Genomic DNA, 16044 nt, shown 5'->3' with positions numbered 1-16044 from the left:
GTTGATGATGATGAAAGACCGGGTCGTGTTCTCACAACAACAGAGGAAAATGTGACAAAAGTGACTGTCATCGATACCCACCATGTCTGCTATCATTCGAATGTTGAGCCTGCAATCTTTCCGGACAATTTCAGTCACTTCTGTCACATTTTCCTCTGTTGTTCCTGTGATCGGACGACCTGGTCTTTCATCATCTGCAACACATTCTCATTCCTCCCGATTGAAAGCGGCAACTCATGTGTATCATTCTCTTCTCGAAGGTTCAAGGTTGTAGTACGTGCATACGCTTCCCATTGCTCCATGTATACTACTTACAGGGTTACCAGTTCCATTATTTTTAGTCAGAACTTGTATATATATATATATATATATACGAGTAAGAATATTCGTATACAATTTATATACGTGTAAAAATATGTACAATAATTGTATCAATATTTACATTTATCAAAAATCAGCTAGAAATTACATAAAAGTATTACTATAAAGTATTCAAAATAAAACCGGAAATGCATAACCAAAACAAATATACGTCGCTGAAATCTGATTTTTTTATTATTATTATTTCTAGATTTTAGGCACGTGGCAATGATAAGAAGTGATGTTATCATATCATATTGAGGGTACTTTCAAACGAGCTAAACAATCGTTGAGAAATAATGATTTTAAAATATTTTATTTCCAGAAAACAGTAGTTTTATCTTTAAATATGAATGTAAACAATTATTTTGTAAGTTCAGTAAGTTCAGTAATTTTGAAAAACTATGATCATTCTGATACGAAAAGTAAAGTAATAAAAGGGCTTCACATAGATATGAGTGGAAATATAGATAAGATGTAGACAAATGATATTTTAGCACAAATATGTCGAAAAAATTTCAAACACACTATTATAGTCTGTTACCTTTGGTAAAGCAATGGCAGAAAAATAGCACGAACTAGTGTTCATTTAAATATTAAAAGTATTTTTTTAAAGACGATGATACTCTAAAATTATTGCAATATATTTTGAATGTTTAAGCATAGATGATAGACAGAGTATCAGATCTGTTGACTTGTTTAGGTAATTAGCAAGATAATTAGTAAAAGAACGTTGTAATAATTTAAGAGGGAAATGTAATTTGGTAATTTATCATCACAACCAATGAGAAGCGTTTAGAATATACAGGATCATTTAAGAATCGAAAATTATGTTTTAAAGATAACATAACAACTTTTGAATTATGACAATACTTCAAGTCTCCGAAATTACTGGGTTTAATAAATATCCAAGGACGAAAGTGCAAAACAAAAGCTCAAAGTATCTCCTTAGTAAATTTGTAATTGCAGAAAGATTGTATGTATTGCTTATCTTTGTCGTGGACTTAAGATATTATTTTCTTACTGGTATTAACGAGCTAGTTGGCAATCACGTACAAAAATATTAGTTAATTCTTACAACAAGACACCAACTCTGTGAAGCAAGCATGCTATTTAATAAATTACACCGAAAAAACAAGTGACAACTACAGAAACTATAATAACAAGGCAATATATGTTTCATCTAGAACATATAACTAAGTACGAACTACCGTCTACTGTTCTAATATGCTAATTATTTTGAAAAAAATAATAGAATAAGAGTGAATCACAAGTATATTTAACTCTTTCATACGTAGACATTTCGGTGTCAAATTATTGTTGAAAACAGTTTTAAATGATTCAAAGATATAATATGCAATATTAACTTATCTTTCAAAATCCACTTTTTAACAAAGAATATTAATGCTCCAACCCACTAAGCTAAATTAGCGTTATTTGTATCAATAAATAATGTTAAAGTTTAGTACATGGTTAATTGAATTTCCTTTATTATCGCAAAACTAAAATTGTTATTGAAATCACACAGCGATAACATAAATCTTGTTTTTCCAGCAACTATAGGTTTATAATTTCTTGGTTAGTATTGTATTATGCTATCAACCTTAGATTCTTACAGGACCAACACCAATTTGGATCCTTTAATCATACAAAATCAAACAGTACCTCATTTTACTTTAGAAATATATGTCATTGAATTTAAATTATTTCAATCTAAATTGGATTTTATTATTTGAATTTAATTCAAATTTTAATTATTAGTTGGAATTCTAAACCAAAAATAAACCTAAAACTTTGGTGAACTTGATTTTTTTTAATATGATTTAGAAAACTTGAATACAAATTTCACTACAGCTATACAGTTCTGTTTACCAAGTCCAATTTGGATAACGTTAGGGAAGATTAGACGAAAACATTCGTATTATTTTGTTGTAAGATTTAAATTTAGGAAAACAAAAGAATACAATTTGTTTATAAACTGTTACATTTATTGTCCATGAATATATAGCCAAAACAATAATTTAGTTGTTTTCTTGCTTGCTCTGAACTTAATTTGGCCAGTTTTAGTGCCTTAATTTAAAAATTCTCGTTCTTGTCTTATTGCCGAGTGCGAATATTTAGATTTTAAGCTCGAAGCAGTGGCGCTTTCCGTTTACCAGAAGCAAAAACTAATATATATATTGAAAAATAATGAATGTTGACTTGCTTTAGACATTTTTGAAACTTGACATTGATAAGAAACAGAACTTCAATATAGCATTATATATAAAGGCGACGTGACGGGCAGCTCCTGAAACTTTGAAACTTAATAAAGTTTACTAGGTCTCTACTATTGATTTGCATAACGTATACAGGGTATTACAAAAATATTTTAGGAAAAAAAATTCTCTCATCAAAATAAGAAAGAAAGTTCATATGGATCTGTTCTCAAAAGTGGATAGTTTCGGAATTATAGGGTGCCGAAAACGTGAAACAAGTGAATTTTAAAAGTTTATAGCTCCGCTATTATGGAACCTATCCTGCCGTGTCGTAACAAAACGCTGTAACTTTGGCGGAGCAGGTTTGCGAAAAAAAAGCCGTAAAGTTTTCATCTGAAAATGTGATCTGTATCGTGTAGAACCAGTGTATCTTGACTTTGGAAACACGTTTTTACATGTAATGTTATGTAAATGCATGTTGTGTGATTAAATTTGGTGAAAATTGATTGGTTGACCATTATTGCCTACTTATACTGGTTGTACACGATACAGATCACATTTTCGGATGAAAACTTTACGGCTCATTTTCGCAAAACTGCTCCGCCAAAGTTACAGCGTTTTGTCACGACACGGCAGTATCTTAGTCGGGTCAAGACATCACTGACAAACTGGTATGTGAACTATCCAAATATCCTTGTTTAAGAATTATCCAGTACTTGCACACAAACTTTTAGAGAGGTAGGTGGAGAGTAATCAAGTATTCCCAAACAGCCTCTCCAAAAATGATTGTGCAAGTACCGGAGGTTCTGAAAGATGGACATTTGGATTGTTTACATACTAGTTCCTCAGTGATGCCTTGACTCGACTACGATCGGTCCTATAGTAGTGGAACCATGGACCTTTAAAGTTCATTTTTTCCCATTTTCGACACCCTATAAGTACGACCACCGACCACAGATCCATAGGAACTTTTTTTCTTACTTTGGTGTGAGGAATCTATTTCCAACAACACTCTGTATAATATCACATGATATTAAACAAGTATCATATAGTTTTGAATGGCTGAAATCGTCACAGTTACGGTATTTTGAAAAATACACATAAAATTAATTTGGCAGTTCTCTAAAGTTTGATTGTATTAACCATAGATTTTGAGAAATTCATGTACATTTGACAGTAAGGAAGTTAATCTATGGATGTTTGTCATCTAATGATTGTGTGAAATTCAAGCTTTTCAAAGTAACTTTTTTTTTTTTTAGTAAATTGTACTTTGGTATTATCACCTACAGTAAAATCGATACTAAAATATGTTATTAAAACAAAAGTACAAGTATATTTAAATATTAAGCATTGTAAAAATGCTATGTTAATGTTACTCCTAGTCAAAAAAAATTCCAATTTAAAAATAGTAAATTATAAAACAGTTTCCCAAGAAGGCTTTTCCGAAAGACTAATGATGTACCAGTTTTATAATAATTATTAATACAGGCCGCATGAATTGTCTATGATGGATACCATAAACTATAGTCTGATATATTAAATGCAACAGATGTTTTAAATAAACGTTGTTTTCAAATAACAAAATTAAAAAAAAAAAAAAAATGAAACTTCGGTAATATCTAAAACCAATATGACTTGTTTGGTTATCTTCTGGTATAGGCATAGGTATAGGCATATCAGAATCTTCTTTTTTTTCTCCTCGTAATATCGTATTGCACTCTAATACTTCTTATTGAAGATAAATCTCAACGTTAACTTTTTTTTAAAAAAAATATATACAACAGTTAATATTTGCTTCCCATCGTGGCTTTTCTCTGCTACCAAGAAGGTACGTTGTTATCACTACAATTCGATCTGTTATTAAGATAGTCAGAAAGTATAAGATTGATACAAATGATAACACGACTTGAAATTCATGTTATTAACCTCTAATGGAACACAAATACTTAAAACTTGCACCAACTAAAAAGAAACTCAAAACTTTTTGTTGCAGTACATCACAAGCGTTAAATTTGAACACTCTCTTGGTAACTCGATTATATCCATCATGTCAGACATGATGAGGTATAACATATAAGAGGTATGATCTAGTATTGATGTCTACTTTGTAACGATACCTAAGTGACACACTATTTCACAATAAGTGAAAAGATACATTAGTACTAGTATTGCTATGTGGTCAGTGTACTTTCCCCTCATTTTCGACTTCCCAGAGTTTTCCTAAAGTGTTCATCAAGGGACAACATATCCTTACCACAGATTATCCTTCACCGTCGAGCGCATATCACAGAAACCATTGCAAAAATCGGTCATATGAGAGAAACTCGACAAAAGTTGGATGTATACCGAATTACCGTGGGGCCAAAGTTTGAACGTTTGATCTGTTACAAAAAAAAAGTTCTTTTGAGATTTCTCTAAGTTTGTAGTCGCTTTATGAATCTAATGTGTTTAAAATGAGGACATCAATTATGCTGAGAAAATGAAGTTGGTTTTGTGCAAGCATTAATACAAAGAAATAGGATATGTTTTATCAATGCGAAAGCGATCTAAATGCTGTTTGTTTATTGATTAAAATATGTATGAGCTTTCATGAAGGAAGGAGTAAATTCAAGCATTTACTTTGTATTTGTGTTCAAGTAAAAATATTAAAATTTGCGATGATTTTAAATAGCCAAAAGAGTTATGAATAATCACATTGTTGATAAAGTTACATGGGAGCTTTCTAGCAATTATACCTGTATTCACCTTTCCCTAAAAATATTTGAATTACTTTGAATATGGGAATTGACTTGATAGTATGTTCATAATATCATATGTAACCTTCTCTTTTTGGATCTTATAGTAACCAACTATCGTACTTTCATAATACAATATTTCAGTTATGCGGAAACTTCGAGTTCATGAATTTTAGTGCCTTGTTGAATAAAATTCAGAAGATAAAGAACAAAGTTAGATAATAGTGATGTTATTTTTATTATTATTTTTATTACTATCAACTGTAGCGGACCAGCTACATGAATATGCCTGGTATCCTTCGATCTGAGAGCTACTTGGATGAAATGGGAATTTTGGACCTTATGTAACTGAATTAATTGCTAATATTATGTTAAGTGAATAACTAGCTTGAAAAATATTAATATATAATGAGTATAGTCAAAATATTAAGCTCTTTATATTAGGTTTATAGTTATATTAACAATTGATTAATATTTATTATTGTTATTTGAAGTTTTAAGAGTTTTGTTACTTTTAAAAGAAAACGTAGAAAGGAAAACAATAATGACGAGAGAGAAAATTTCCAACCCTGGAGGCCAGGTCTTCCTTGCGAAGAAGTTTCAGCACGAGGCTGACTTGTCTCTTTCCCTTGGAGCGATGGTGATGAAGTGATATAACCAATTTTTTGTTTTATTACTTTGATATAGGATACAATTGGGTAGTGCACATTATATTCTTAATCTACTAGTCATGCGGAGCACTTTGATATATAGGACGTATGCGTCAAGTTGTTTTATGTATTTCCAACCCTAAAAGGGTGTGGGCTCACTTCCAGGCAAGGAATTGAAACCTGTTTCGGAACCTGCTCGACAAACCCTTTCAGGAAATATTGTAGGTTTCCCCAGATTGAAGGGTCAACATTTCGACTCATTACTAGTGAGAGACAAATGAAATATTAAAAGCTTATATATATGTTATTTAATTACTTATTAATTATCTTGGATATTATCTTGGATATCTTGGATATTGGCTAATTATTAATTATCTTAGATATTCATACAGAAATTAACTTCCAAATTGAACTAATAACAACGAAGTTATAACTGAATACAAACAGTAGGTTTAAGAGAATACGCATAATATATAAATTGTATATACAAAAGTAAAGCAAAATAGGAAAAGAGATAAGACATTAAATACAAATTGTTTCGAGTACAGAGATTTTCAAATAAACAAATGAAATGATAAAAGCAGAATGTGATTGTCAATTTACTTATATAACCTAGTTTCTTTTATCATCTCTTTGGAAATGGTATCGAGTCCTAGTCATCACACCGAATCATGTTTGTTATTTGAGTAACGCTACTGGTGCAGAAACATAGCAAATTTTTGAGCGAGAGGTTACATTTTAAAGAAACAGTAACAGGAAATGCAGAATTTTGACGCTTGTTGTATGTCGCACTATTATTTATACGTACGTATAACTCCTAATATTGAACTGCGAAATAAATATTTTGATCAGACCAATTATTATTGAAATTATATATTTATACTTTTGCAAAAACTCTTATTTTCTTTTTATCTTGTAATAATTGTTTAATAATCTTTTCCTTTAATTATTTCACATGAAGACTGTCCACACAATCAGGACGTCATCAAATTGCGAAGATGAGATTTTAGTCTTCTTTGTTCCTAAATTGCAAATGTACTCTGTTCCTAAGACTCTGTAAAACACTGTTCGATAACGTACAAAGACGAAAGATATTTTAAGAGCCTGACATACTAAAAATAATACAAAATTTACCATTCTTCCTTTGCTTCTTTTAGATAAGTAAAACAAGATAATGAAATGCAACTTACAGCAATCATAGATAATATTGTTCTATAACAGAAAATATGAACCTGAAGAGTTTTCAGCGTTGGCATCCATAGAAATTACAGTGTTGCCAGAATAACAATTCCTCCAAATTCTAAATTAAGACACCGACAAAAGGAACGGACTGAACTGCATTTGATTATGTATCATGTTGTCTTAGAACCCTGTGAACTACTATTTAAATAACATTATTAGTTAATTTTAATATGTTAAAAACTATTTTGTTTACTATAAACTAAATACAGCTATTATTTGAAAAGTAGTTGACCGAATTCTGAGACATAATCAAATGCAGTTCAGTTCGTTCCTCTAGTCGCTGCCTTAACTTAGATTTTGGGGGAAATGTTATTCTGGCAACACTGAAAATTCTTCGGGTTTATATTTTCTGTTGTAGAATAACATTATATATGATTGTGGTATGTTTCATTTCATTATCTCCTTTCACTTATGAAAAACAAGCTAAAGAAAAACGGTAAATTTTGTATTATTTTTTAGTATGGCAGGCTCTTAAGTATAAAACCACTGAAGCAAAGTTTTATTGTTGGGTTGATTGGTTGGGAGCTTACCGTGCCGTTCAGCACCTAGTCCATATTAGACGTAACTGAACTAAAAGAGCTCCCACCAGGAATCGAACCCGGGTCTCCTGCGCCGAAGGCGTGTATGCTAACCATGATGTACACACAAGGAAGTTTCAAAGTTTTATTGTGTAATAAAGTAATAGAAAAAGTGTTTTTGTTAGAGAAGGATCAATACGCATTAATCATCTCGACCTTGGAGCTATTTAAGTAGCTCTTTCAATTAACCATGTCGGTCCCGGCGTCCCCCACAGGTGACATAAAATATGACGACATTATTATTGCTTTACAACTTTAAAATCAGACTGGCAACATTGAAAACTGTTTATAGGGAATAATCATAGATGGATCATCCCTTGTAAACAGTTTTCAATGTTGCCAGTTGGATTTTAAAGTTGTAAAGCAATAATAATGTCGTCATATTTTATGTCCCCTGTGAGGGACGCCGGGACCGACATGGTTAAAAATAATTTTTTCCCTTTTTTTTTATTTTTATAATTGAGAATAACTAGTAATGTATCAAACGAAAATGTAGTATAATATATAGTACAGCACCCCTTCGTCAAAATTTCTGCGCGTCTGAATAACGTACTGATATTTAACAGAAACAAACAATAATTATATCCCTGTGAAATATATACTCTGATCAAGTATTTTTCCATACAATAATAAATAAAGAATTCTTAAGATGGCTTAAGAATAGAAGATAAACACAAATAGTCGCTGATCAGGATAATGATTCAGTCCATACTCCTTAATTTTCAGTTTATATCCCTACACTTTCTGTTTTGATTTTCACCATGGATTCATGAAGAAGATCATACATAGACAGTGGTCGAAATATAGAAAGTTAATAATACAGAGTGTTACCGGCAGAATTTTTTCATGACACTGTATCCGAATATACTGGAAGGTAGATGCGATGTATAAGATAATATTAAAAAGTGTTACCAGCAGAATTATTTCATGATACTATATCCAAATGCGCTCAAAGATAGATGCGATGTATAAGTTAATATTACGAAGTGTTACCGGTAGGATTGTTTTATAATACTATATTCGAGTTCACGCCCTAAAGTAAGTGCAATATACATATTAATATTATAGTGTTACCGGTAGGGTTTTCCGATACTGTATCCGAGTGCGTTCTAAGATAGATGCAATTTACTTTAAGATTTTTCTCACTAATAAACTACTGGAAAAATTATTTGGAGCATCTGATAAATTACCTTACTTAATAAGTTTAGATTTTTTTTTTAAAAAAAAAAGAACTTTAGATTTTACTATTTACTAGTTTTGTTATCATGATTAATATTTCCGTGAGCTCAACTAAAATAAAACAAAAAAACTTATGATTCACTCTATTAGGTAACAGGGGGAGACCATTCAAGTAACATGTTTCTTGAGGGGAAAAAATGAAATAGTACAGAAAAAAAATAATTTAGTTATGGTAACACACAACAAAAAAAGTTGCTCTACTCACACTGTAGACACCTTCAGAGGATTTTCAATGCAAGACAGAATCACATTTTTACAAGCAAATTTATTTATGTGAAAAAAAGTTACTTATTTTTCTTGTTTGTTTTGTTTTGAAAGGAAGATAACACAAACTTAAATGGCCCCTCCCTTGAAACAAAAATCCTTGAAAGAAAAGCACTTGCATAGTTCCTTCACTTAAAAGAATTCTATTCTAACGGATGTGGGCTGTTAGGTATGTGAAGGTACCTTCGGACACTCTCCTCGGTTTGAGTCTTCGCTGGATGTAAAAGTGCTACTTGTGTCAATGCCCGAGTCCTTGGTTTGTGAGTCCTGAGACCCCTGTCGATCCACATCCCACCGGCCAGCACCACTCCCTGTACCAGCAGCACTCGTGATGTTTCCTAGGGTCATCCACTCCCCTTCAGTCTCTCGTAAAGAATTAGCGTCTTCCACCCAGTCCTCCGAATCAAAGCGCACTGTTTTCTTTCTTCTCTCGGTAAAATGTCTATTATCACTTGACCTGGCATCACTTGTTTCTTCCCACAGTTCTGAATATTCCTTTCCAATACGATCACGAAAGGCAAAGTAACGATCACGATATTCGTTCAGATCACGTGGAAATTTCTCTAGTTCCTTGCTTCCCCGTTCATTAGGTCTATCTCTCGTTTCGTCCCTTGAAGTTCGACTATACCTATGGTAGTGTCTCTCCCTATGAGAGTTGCGATGATGGTGGTTCGAGTGTTGATTATGACGATGTCGCAAGTTTTCTACTTTCCCTAGTGGAGTCAATAATAAAACAGGACATAAGACTGGTTCAACATGGCTACAACAATGCACAACAATGAAAAAATCAACAAAAGAACCATCCCAAACTGAGTGAAAAAAATAATAATCATGTATGCAACGTAGATTATAGTAATAATAATAACAATAACAGTAATCAGGATGTTAACAAAATGTTAGTTTAACAGGAAGCTGAAAGCCAATTTGAAAGAGAAAATATTATGTATGTATATAATCATAATAATAATAATAATAACAATAATAATAATAATAATAATAAAAAACATTCAATTAGTTAACATGGTATTGTTAAAGACATCCATAATGACAGAAACCTAGGAATAAATACATTACCAGTATCTTTGTACAACATGAGCACTGGACATTGAGAGGAGGACTACAAGGGGTAATGATACGAGTATGTATAGTTATAAATATATATATGTATATCGTTCAAAAAATGAACAACACAGATGCTATTTCACAAAGCTCAGCAGGAGATGGTTCTAGCGGACACACGAGGAGGCAGACGAAGATATCCTTCCCTCCTAAAAGATACATGCAAAAGAGCATGACTGCAACTATATATATATATTTATATATATGTATATATTTATTTATATACATATATATATCATCTGGAATCAGAACTTGATTTCTCACCGCTAAAAATTTCTTTATCTTTGACTCGAGTATTTCCTGTCTTTTCAAGCGCTCGCCCAAGTTCTCTGGCTCCCCTAGAAGAGAAAACACAAGCAACAATAATTGATGAAAAATTTGGGAGCAACAACTTCTCTTACTTTGTGTTTTGTTCTGTGTGTGTTCATATGTCAACCAAAAGTGACGTAATTTGGAGTGCTTATTGGTTGATCGTCTATACTGTCTTTTTTTTTTTTTTTAAGTTAATGTAACAACCATGTCACCAGAAGAACTAACAAAAACAAGAAATTTTAATAACTAAATGAATATCAAGGATGATAGTTATTTTGTGAAACATTTAATCTTCTGTTTTTTTTTTTTTTTTTTTTTTGAAAAGTATTATTGCAAATTAGTCTGGTTTTTCCTTTTCTTTCTTTTACATACATGATTCTACTTTAGTGGAACGTTTTTCATAGGCGATTGAATTTTTGTGTGTATTTTTTCCCAATTTTTAGGATAAAAAAAGAAAGAAATGATTAAGTCCTTTAGGTATACATGGTCCCAAGATTGTCCCCTGTGGTACGCTATATTTACAATAATTAAGACGTTAAATATGTATATATAAAAATACTGTACCAACTGTCGTGGACATGTTCCTTTTAAAAAAAAAAGTTCCTAATGAAACCATTTAAAAATAAATAATTAGAATTTACTGAGAAAACTGTTCTGTTTGCTACTGGTTATATGACCGTATCAGCAAATAATTTAGTCTAACAAAGCTGTGTGTATTACTGATACCATACTCAACAGCAAACGATAATTCATTAAGTAGGGTTCAGAGGGAACGTTTATTCACATAAAGAAAATACTCCTTTCCCAAATTCTCGTCAATTTTTTTTTTTTTTTTTTTCAGTTCACCCCATCATCAACATAATGTATGGTTTGAACACTCTACAGTAATTCAAAAGAACTACTGAACAATCAGCACAATGTATGCAATGAAATATGTTGTGAAAATTCTTTTTTATGCTAAGATTTTGCCTAAATACATTAAGATTTTGCAATGCTGGTATTGATTACGGTAAACAAAACAAAAAGAATGACATTTTTTGTAATAATGTTTTGTACAATTATGTGCAGGTACGAAAACCATTTTAAATTACTACTAAGTTCCTAAAATCCGGCTCAAATTTCTTGACGTGTATCGAAAGTCAATTATGTGCAGGTGCGACGTTGTCGGATTTCATTCCTTTCGTGCAACGTGAAACATTAACGTGAGAAATTAAGATATCGAAAAAAATAAATTTGTTCTTTCAAATTTATTAACGCTATAGTGACATATACCATAAGGACGTAACTTTGAAATTGATTTCTCCTAATCCAGGAACGAAGCTATTAGACAACGTCGCTCAACTTTCATTGGATATTGTGAAAAGGAGGACACGCCCTAAACGTCAGGAGGTTTGAGCCGGACTGTAAGTTTCTTTGCTTTGTTTAGAGACCCCGATATAAACAATGAAAAAAAATCAAGAAAAAAAGCCTAGCAACAAAATCCTTCAATTTTAGGGTTATGGAGGTGTAGAAACATGCAGATACTTGGTGTAAATTAAGAATACTGGGTCGTTTTGAAAATCGATAGGTAAAATTTGTTAGTTCACAAAGCAAGATCAATGTTAAGGATCTTATTCATGAAAAAAATGAAACGAAATCTTTCAATTTTACTGTTTATGCGGGCTACGCTAAAGGAGATAGTGCTGATGAGAAATTAATGAAATGGTGGAATGAATAAAGTGGGAGGAAATGGGAGAACATCGAGAAAACCCACGCACATAGTGTTTGCCCACCACGAAGTGTCTTTGGCGTGGCTGGGATCGAGCGAGGGACCCCACGCACCAGAGATGAATGTTCTACCACTGAGTCACCGTGGCCCCCAAGGATCTTACTCATATAGACGGAGAAGATGTAAGTCATTTGTGAACATAGAAACAGTCCTGAAAAGTTTGTAATTCTATGTAATTGCAAACTATGTTCATTCTATGTAATTGCAAGTAAAAAGCCATCTAGTGTTAGTGACTGCTTAACACAAATTTATGAGTTTTTTTCGCGTTTCTTTCTTTACTTGCACACCTACTGTCAATAACGCGCCCACTTCTACGGACACATCGACGCGCTGCTGCGCGAGCCCTCCGATTTTGCCCTGCATTGAATGTGGGGTGTGTGGGCATGCTTAAAAAAAAGAAAGAAAAAAACACGAAGGTAGCACTAGAATAGAATTTCAAGAAAGAAATGTGAGCTTAAATGTACGAATTTGACTCCGTATTCTTAATCTGTACAAGATATTGTATAGCAGTTAGAACATAAATATGACGATAATTTCTCTATCTTATTTCTTTAATCATCTCTAATCCAGGTGTAGACTATTTAACTTTAAATATCATCCAATGGTATATATATATATATCCCAGGGATGAAACTGCTCAATAGATTCTTGCTCCAGTGAGGTGTTAAGATGTTACGTATGTAGGTACATGATACTTTGTTCAAATTGCATACGTTCTTTTCCCTCAAATATTCGTGAGCTATTTGAAGAACGTTTGACAGTTTGTGCTAATTTTAAGAATTGTTAGACTTCGAAATTATGCTATGCATAAGTGTCGGAAGTCTTACAGAACAGCTATGTCCGACCGTCCATTCAGGTATCAGAGCAAAAATGGTAAGATATATCGAGATGCAGTTTCTTGTAATCGATTCGGCATCCCAAGAATAGGTTCTATCTCTTCCATTAACACTCTATTCAAACCGAAAGTGATTCAAATTAACCATTTCCGGGTTTTACATTTATTGCTATAGAACATAAACGGTAATAAATAGTGACAAACCGTTTTATGCAATCAATTCAATATCTGAAGGGAATATATTTTCACAACCCACAGCACTCTACCGAAACCGGAAATGGTTGAAATGTACTATATATATATATATCAAGATCATACTCAGGGAATTATTGTACAAGAGAAATATTGAATTAGTTAGAAGTAGGCATTTCTTTTCGAGGAACAAATGAATATCACAGACCAGGGAAGTAATGGATACTCTTGCAGCAGAGTCTAGTTATATTGTTCATAAATAACATTATGAAATATTAATTACGCATATTCTTTTTACATATAAGGCTCATACGCATGGTGAATTTACAGTTCGTCTATGTGTATTCGGAAGCAATACCGGCAGTTTGGGTAATGAATCCTAACATGAAAACATAAAAAAAAAGAAACATTGATGCACAAACGCATCAGTTTGGAGGTACTGCACGATAAAGAAACTGGCCATAACTGAAGAACAAAACGTCAGATCGAGGTCAGTCGGTCGGTCATCGACATCAAAATCAACAAAAAAGAGCTTACGTCTGAAGAAATAAATAAATAAAAGGGAAGCTTTCACAGTCACAGAGAATCAACGATTACTGCAGAGTGAATACAATGAAATTGTTAATTAAAGAAGCAGAGTATACGCAATTGGAAAATATAAGTTTTGATATTTCTTTAATAAAAAAATGCTCACATGTGGAATGTAGACTTAAAGGAAGGACTGTTCGAACAGACACTTATTTCCTTCCACAGTTGGAACAAAAGAACCCCTAAGCCAAAATAGAAAATGAATCACTTATTATACTGAACAGTAAAAACATACTCACATAGCAAAAAAAAAAAAAAAAAAAATCTCCCCCTCCACTTTCCTAGGTTGCACCGTAAAAGTGAAATAAGAAAAACATGCCAGGCCTGCACCTTATCTATGTTGAAAGTTTGATCAAGATAGGTCTGGTGGCTCAAAAGTTATTAAGTTCCATTTATTTTTATAGATTTCTCCCCTCCTTTCCGCCACCTCTAAGTTCTACAGTTAAAGTGATATGACAAAAACCACTTCATATCTGAACCTCATCTATGTTGAAAATTTGGTTAAGATCGGTCGGGTGGTTTAAACGTGATGAAGTCACAAAGATATCTTTTATTTTTACTTTTTTTTTACATATATCTCCCCCTCCCTCTCGCCTTCGTTGCACTGTAAAAGTGAAATGAAGGAAAAATCCCAGGCCAAAACTTTATCTATGTTGAAAGTTTGATCGAGATCGGTCGGGTGGTTCAAGAGTTATTAAGTTTTATTCATTTTCATATATATATATATATATATATATATATATATATATATATATATATATATATATATATATATATATATATATTTCTCCTCCTCCTCTCCTCCTCCTCTAAGATCTACTGCCAAAATGAAATGACAGGAAACTTCCCAGGTTTTAATTTCATATTGTTGAAAATTTGATTGAGATCGACCGGGTGGTTCAAAAGTTATTAATTCACGAACAAAGTCACTTTTATTTTTATATTTATTGATTTTTGTATATCTCCCCCTCCATACCCTCCCCTACGTTGCTCTGTCAAAGTGAAATGACAAAAATCATCCCAGTTCCGAACCTCATCTACATTGAAAATTTGATCAAGATCGGTCGGGTGGTTCAAGAGATTAAGAGTCCTGTAGTCACTTTCAATTTTATAATATAGATTAAAAGAATTTAAAAAACTCGTTTCCACCTTTCATGATAAGGAACTTGTTTGTTGTGACAAAGACAAAACTAGTTTTCATATCAAAACTGTGATAACTGAATAAATGGAACAGGTGATCGCTATTGTTCGAGAATTGAGATCTTGTATTTGACAACAATCAAGCAATTCATGCTAGGATTTGTTTGACCATTTGCTTTAGCACCGTCCATGTGACCCAAACATGATTTATGAATGCAGTATTCAAATAGAAGGCCAGCTTGGTAAATTTAACTACCATCATCATGAAGCCTGTTCCCAACAAGAAATAGACCTATATTTATCTTTTAATATGACAGATATTTTGGCGCCGGCGCCCCTCGAAACTTGCTAACTTGCTGTCCCATGCAAATACACGTGTTGCATTTATGGTAGAGCCGGCCCTGATCTACAGTATATATATATATATATATATATATATATATATATATGTGTGTGTGTGTGTGTGTGTGTGTGTGTGTACGTGTGTCGTGCCAATAATTCTTTAACTGAATGTATAATCTCAGATAATTTGAAATTTATTTATTTCCACTAATAGTATCTTCCAACCTTTCAAACGCAATAAACCATAATTAGTAGATGAAAGAGAAGTAAAAACTACGAAAATGATTTTGTTTCCGACAAGTGAAATTGAATGTTTATGGAAATGTTGGTAGAATGAGTCACTGGGAAACGGATATCCAGAGAAACCCTCGGACATTAAGGTACACTCATGTCCAAAATGATTGTCGCATATCTATAATTGTCTTCTTTTAAGAATATAATTTGATAATGATTTTGCAGGGTACTTTTAATACTGATACTAT

The 16044-nt window shown here is 32.4% G+C and overlaps 1 protein-coding gene across 10 annotated transcripts in view; it reads right to left on the bottom strand.

Moving 5' to 3' along the window:
- Positions 1-16044, bottom strand: part of Rim (Rab3 interacting molecule) — a 516869-nt gene that overhangs the window by 200921 nt on the left and 299904 nt on the right. For 7 of the 10 annotated variants that reach the window (XM_081769756.1, XM_081769757.1, XM_081769750.1 and 4 more), the window contains exon 4: positions 9450-9979. The exons of 1 other annotated variant lie outside the window; for it this stretch is intronic. In XM_081769756.1, the coding sequence (XP_081625882.1) occupies positions 9450-9979 (530 nt within the window). Of the gene's footprint in view, positions 1-9449; positions 9980-10649; positions 10724-16044 lie in introns of all 10 variants that reach the window. 2 more of the 10 variants (XM_081769758.1, XM_081769759.1) reach the window with 1 other exon arrangement.

This window comes from Thermobia domestica, chromosome 8, assembly GCF_964235325.1.
Source record: "Thermobia domestica chromosome 8, izTheDome1.hap1.1, whole genome shotgun sequence".
Classification (NCBI taxonomy): Eukaryota; Metazoa; Arthropoda; class Insecta; order Zygentoma; family Lepismatidae; genus Thermobia; species Thermobia domestica.
Note: the sequence above shows the minus strand (reverse complement) of the source record. Positions and strands in the feature narration are given on the sequence as shown.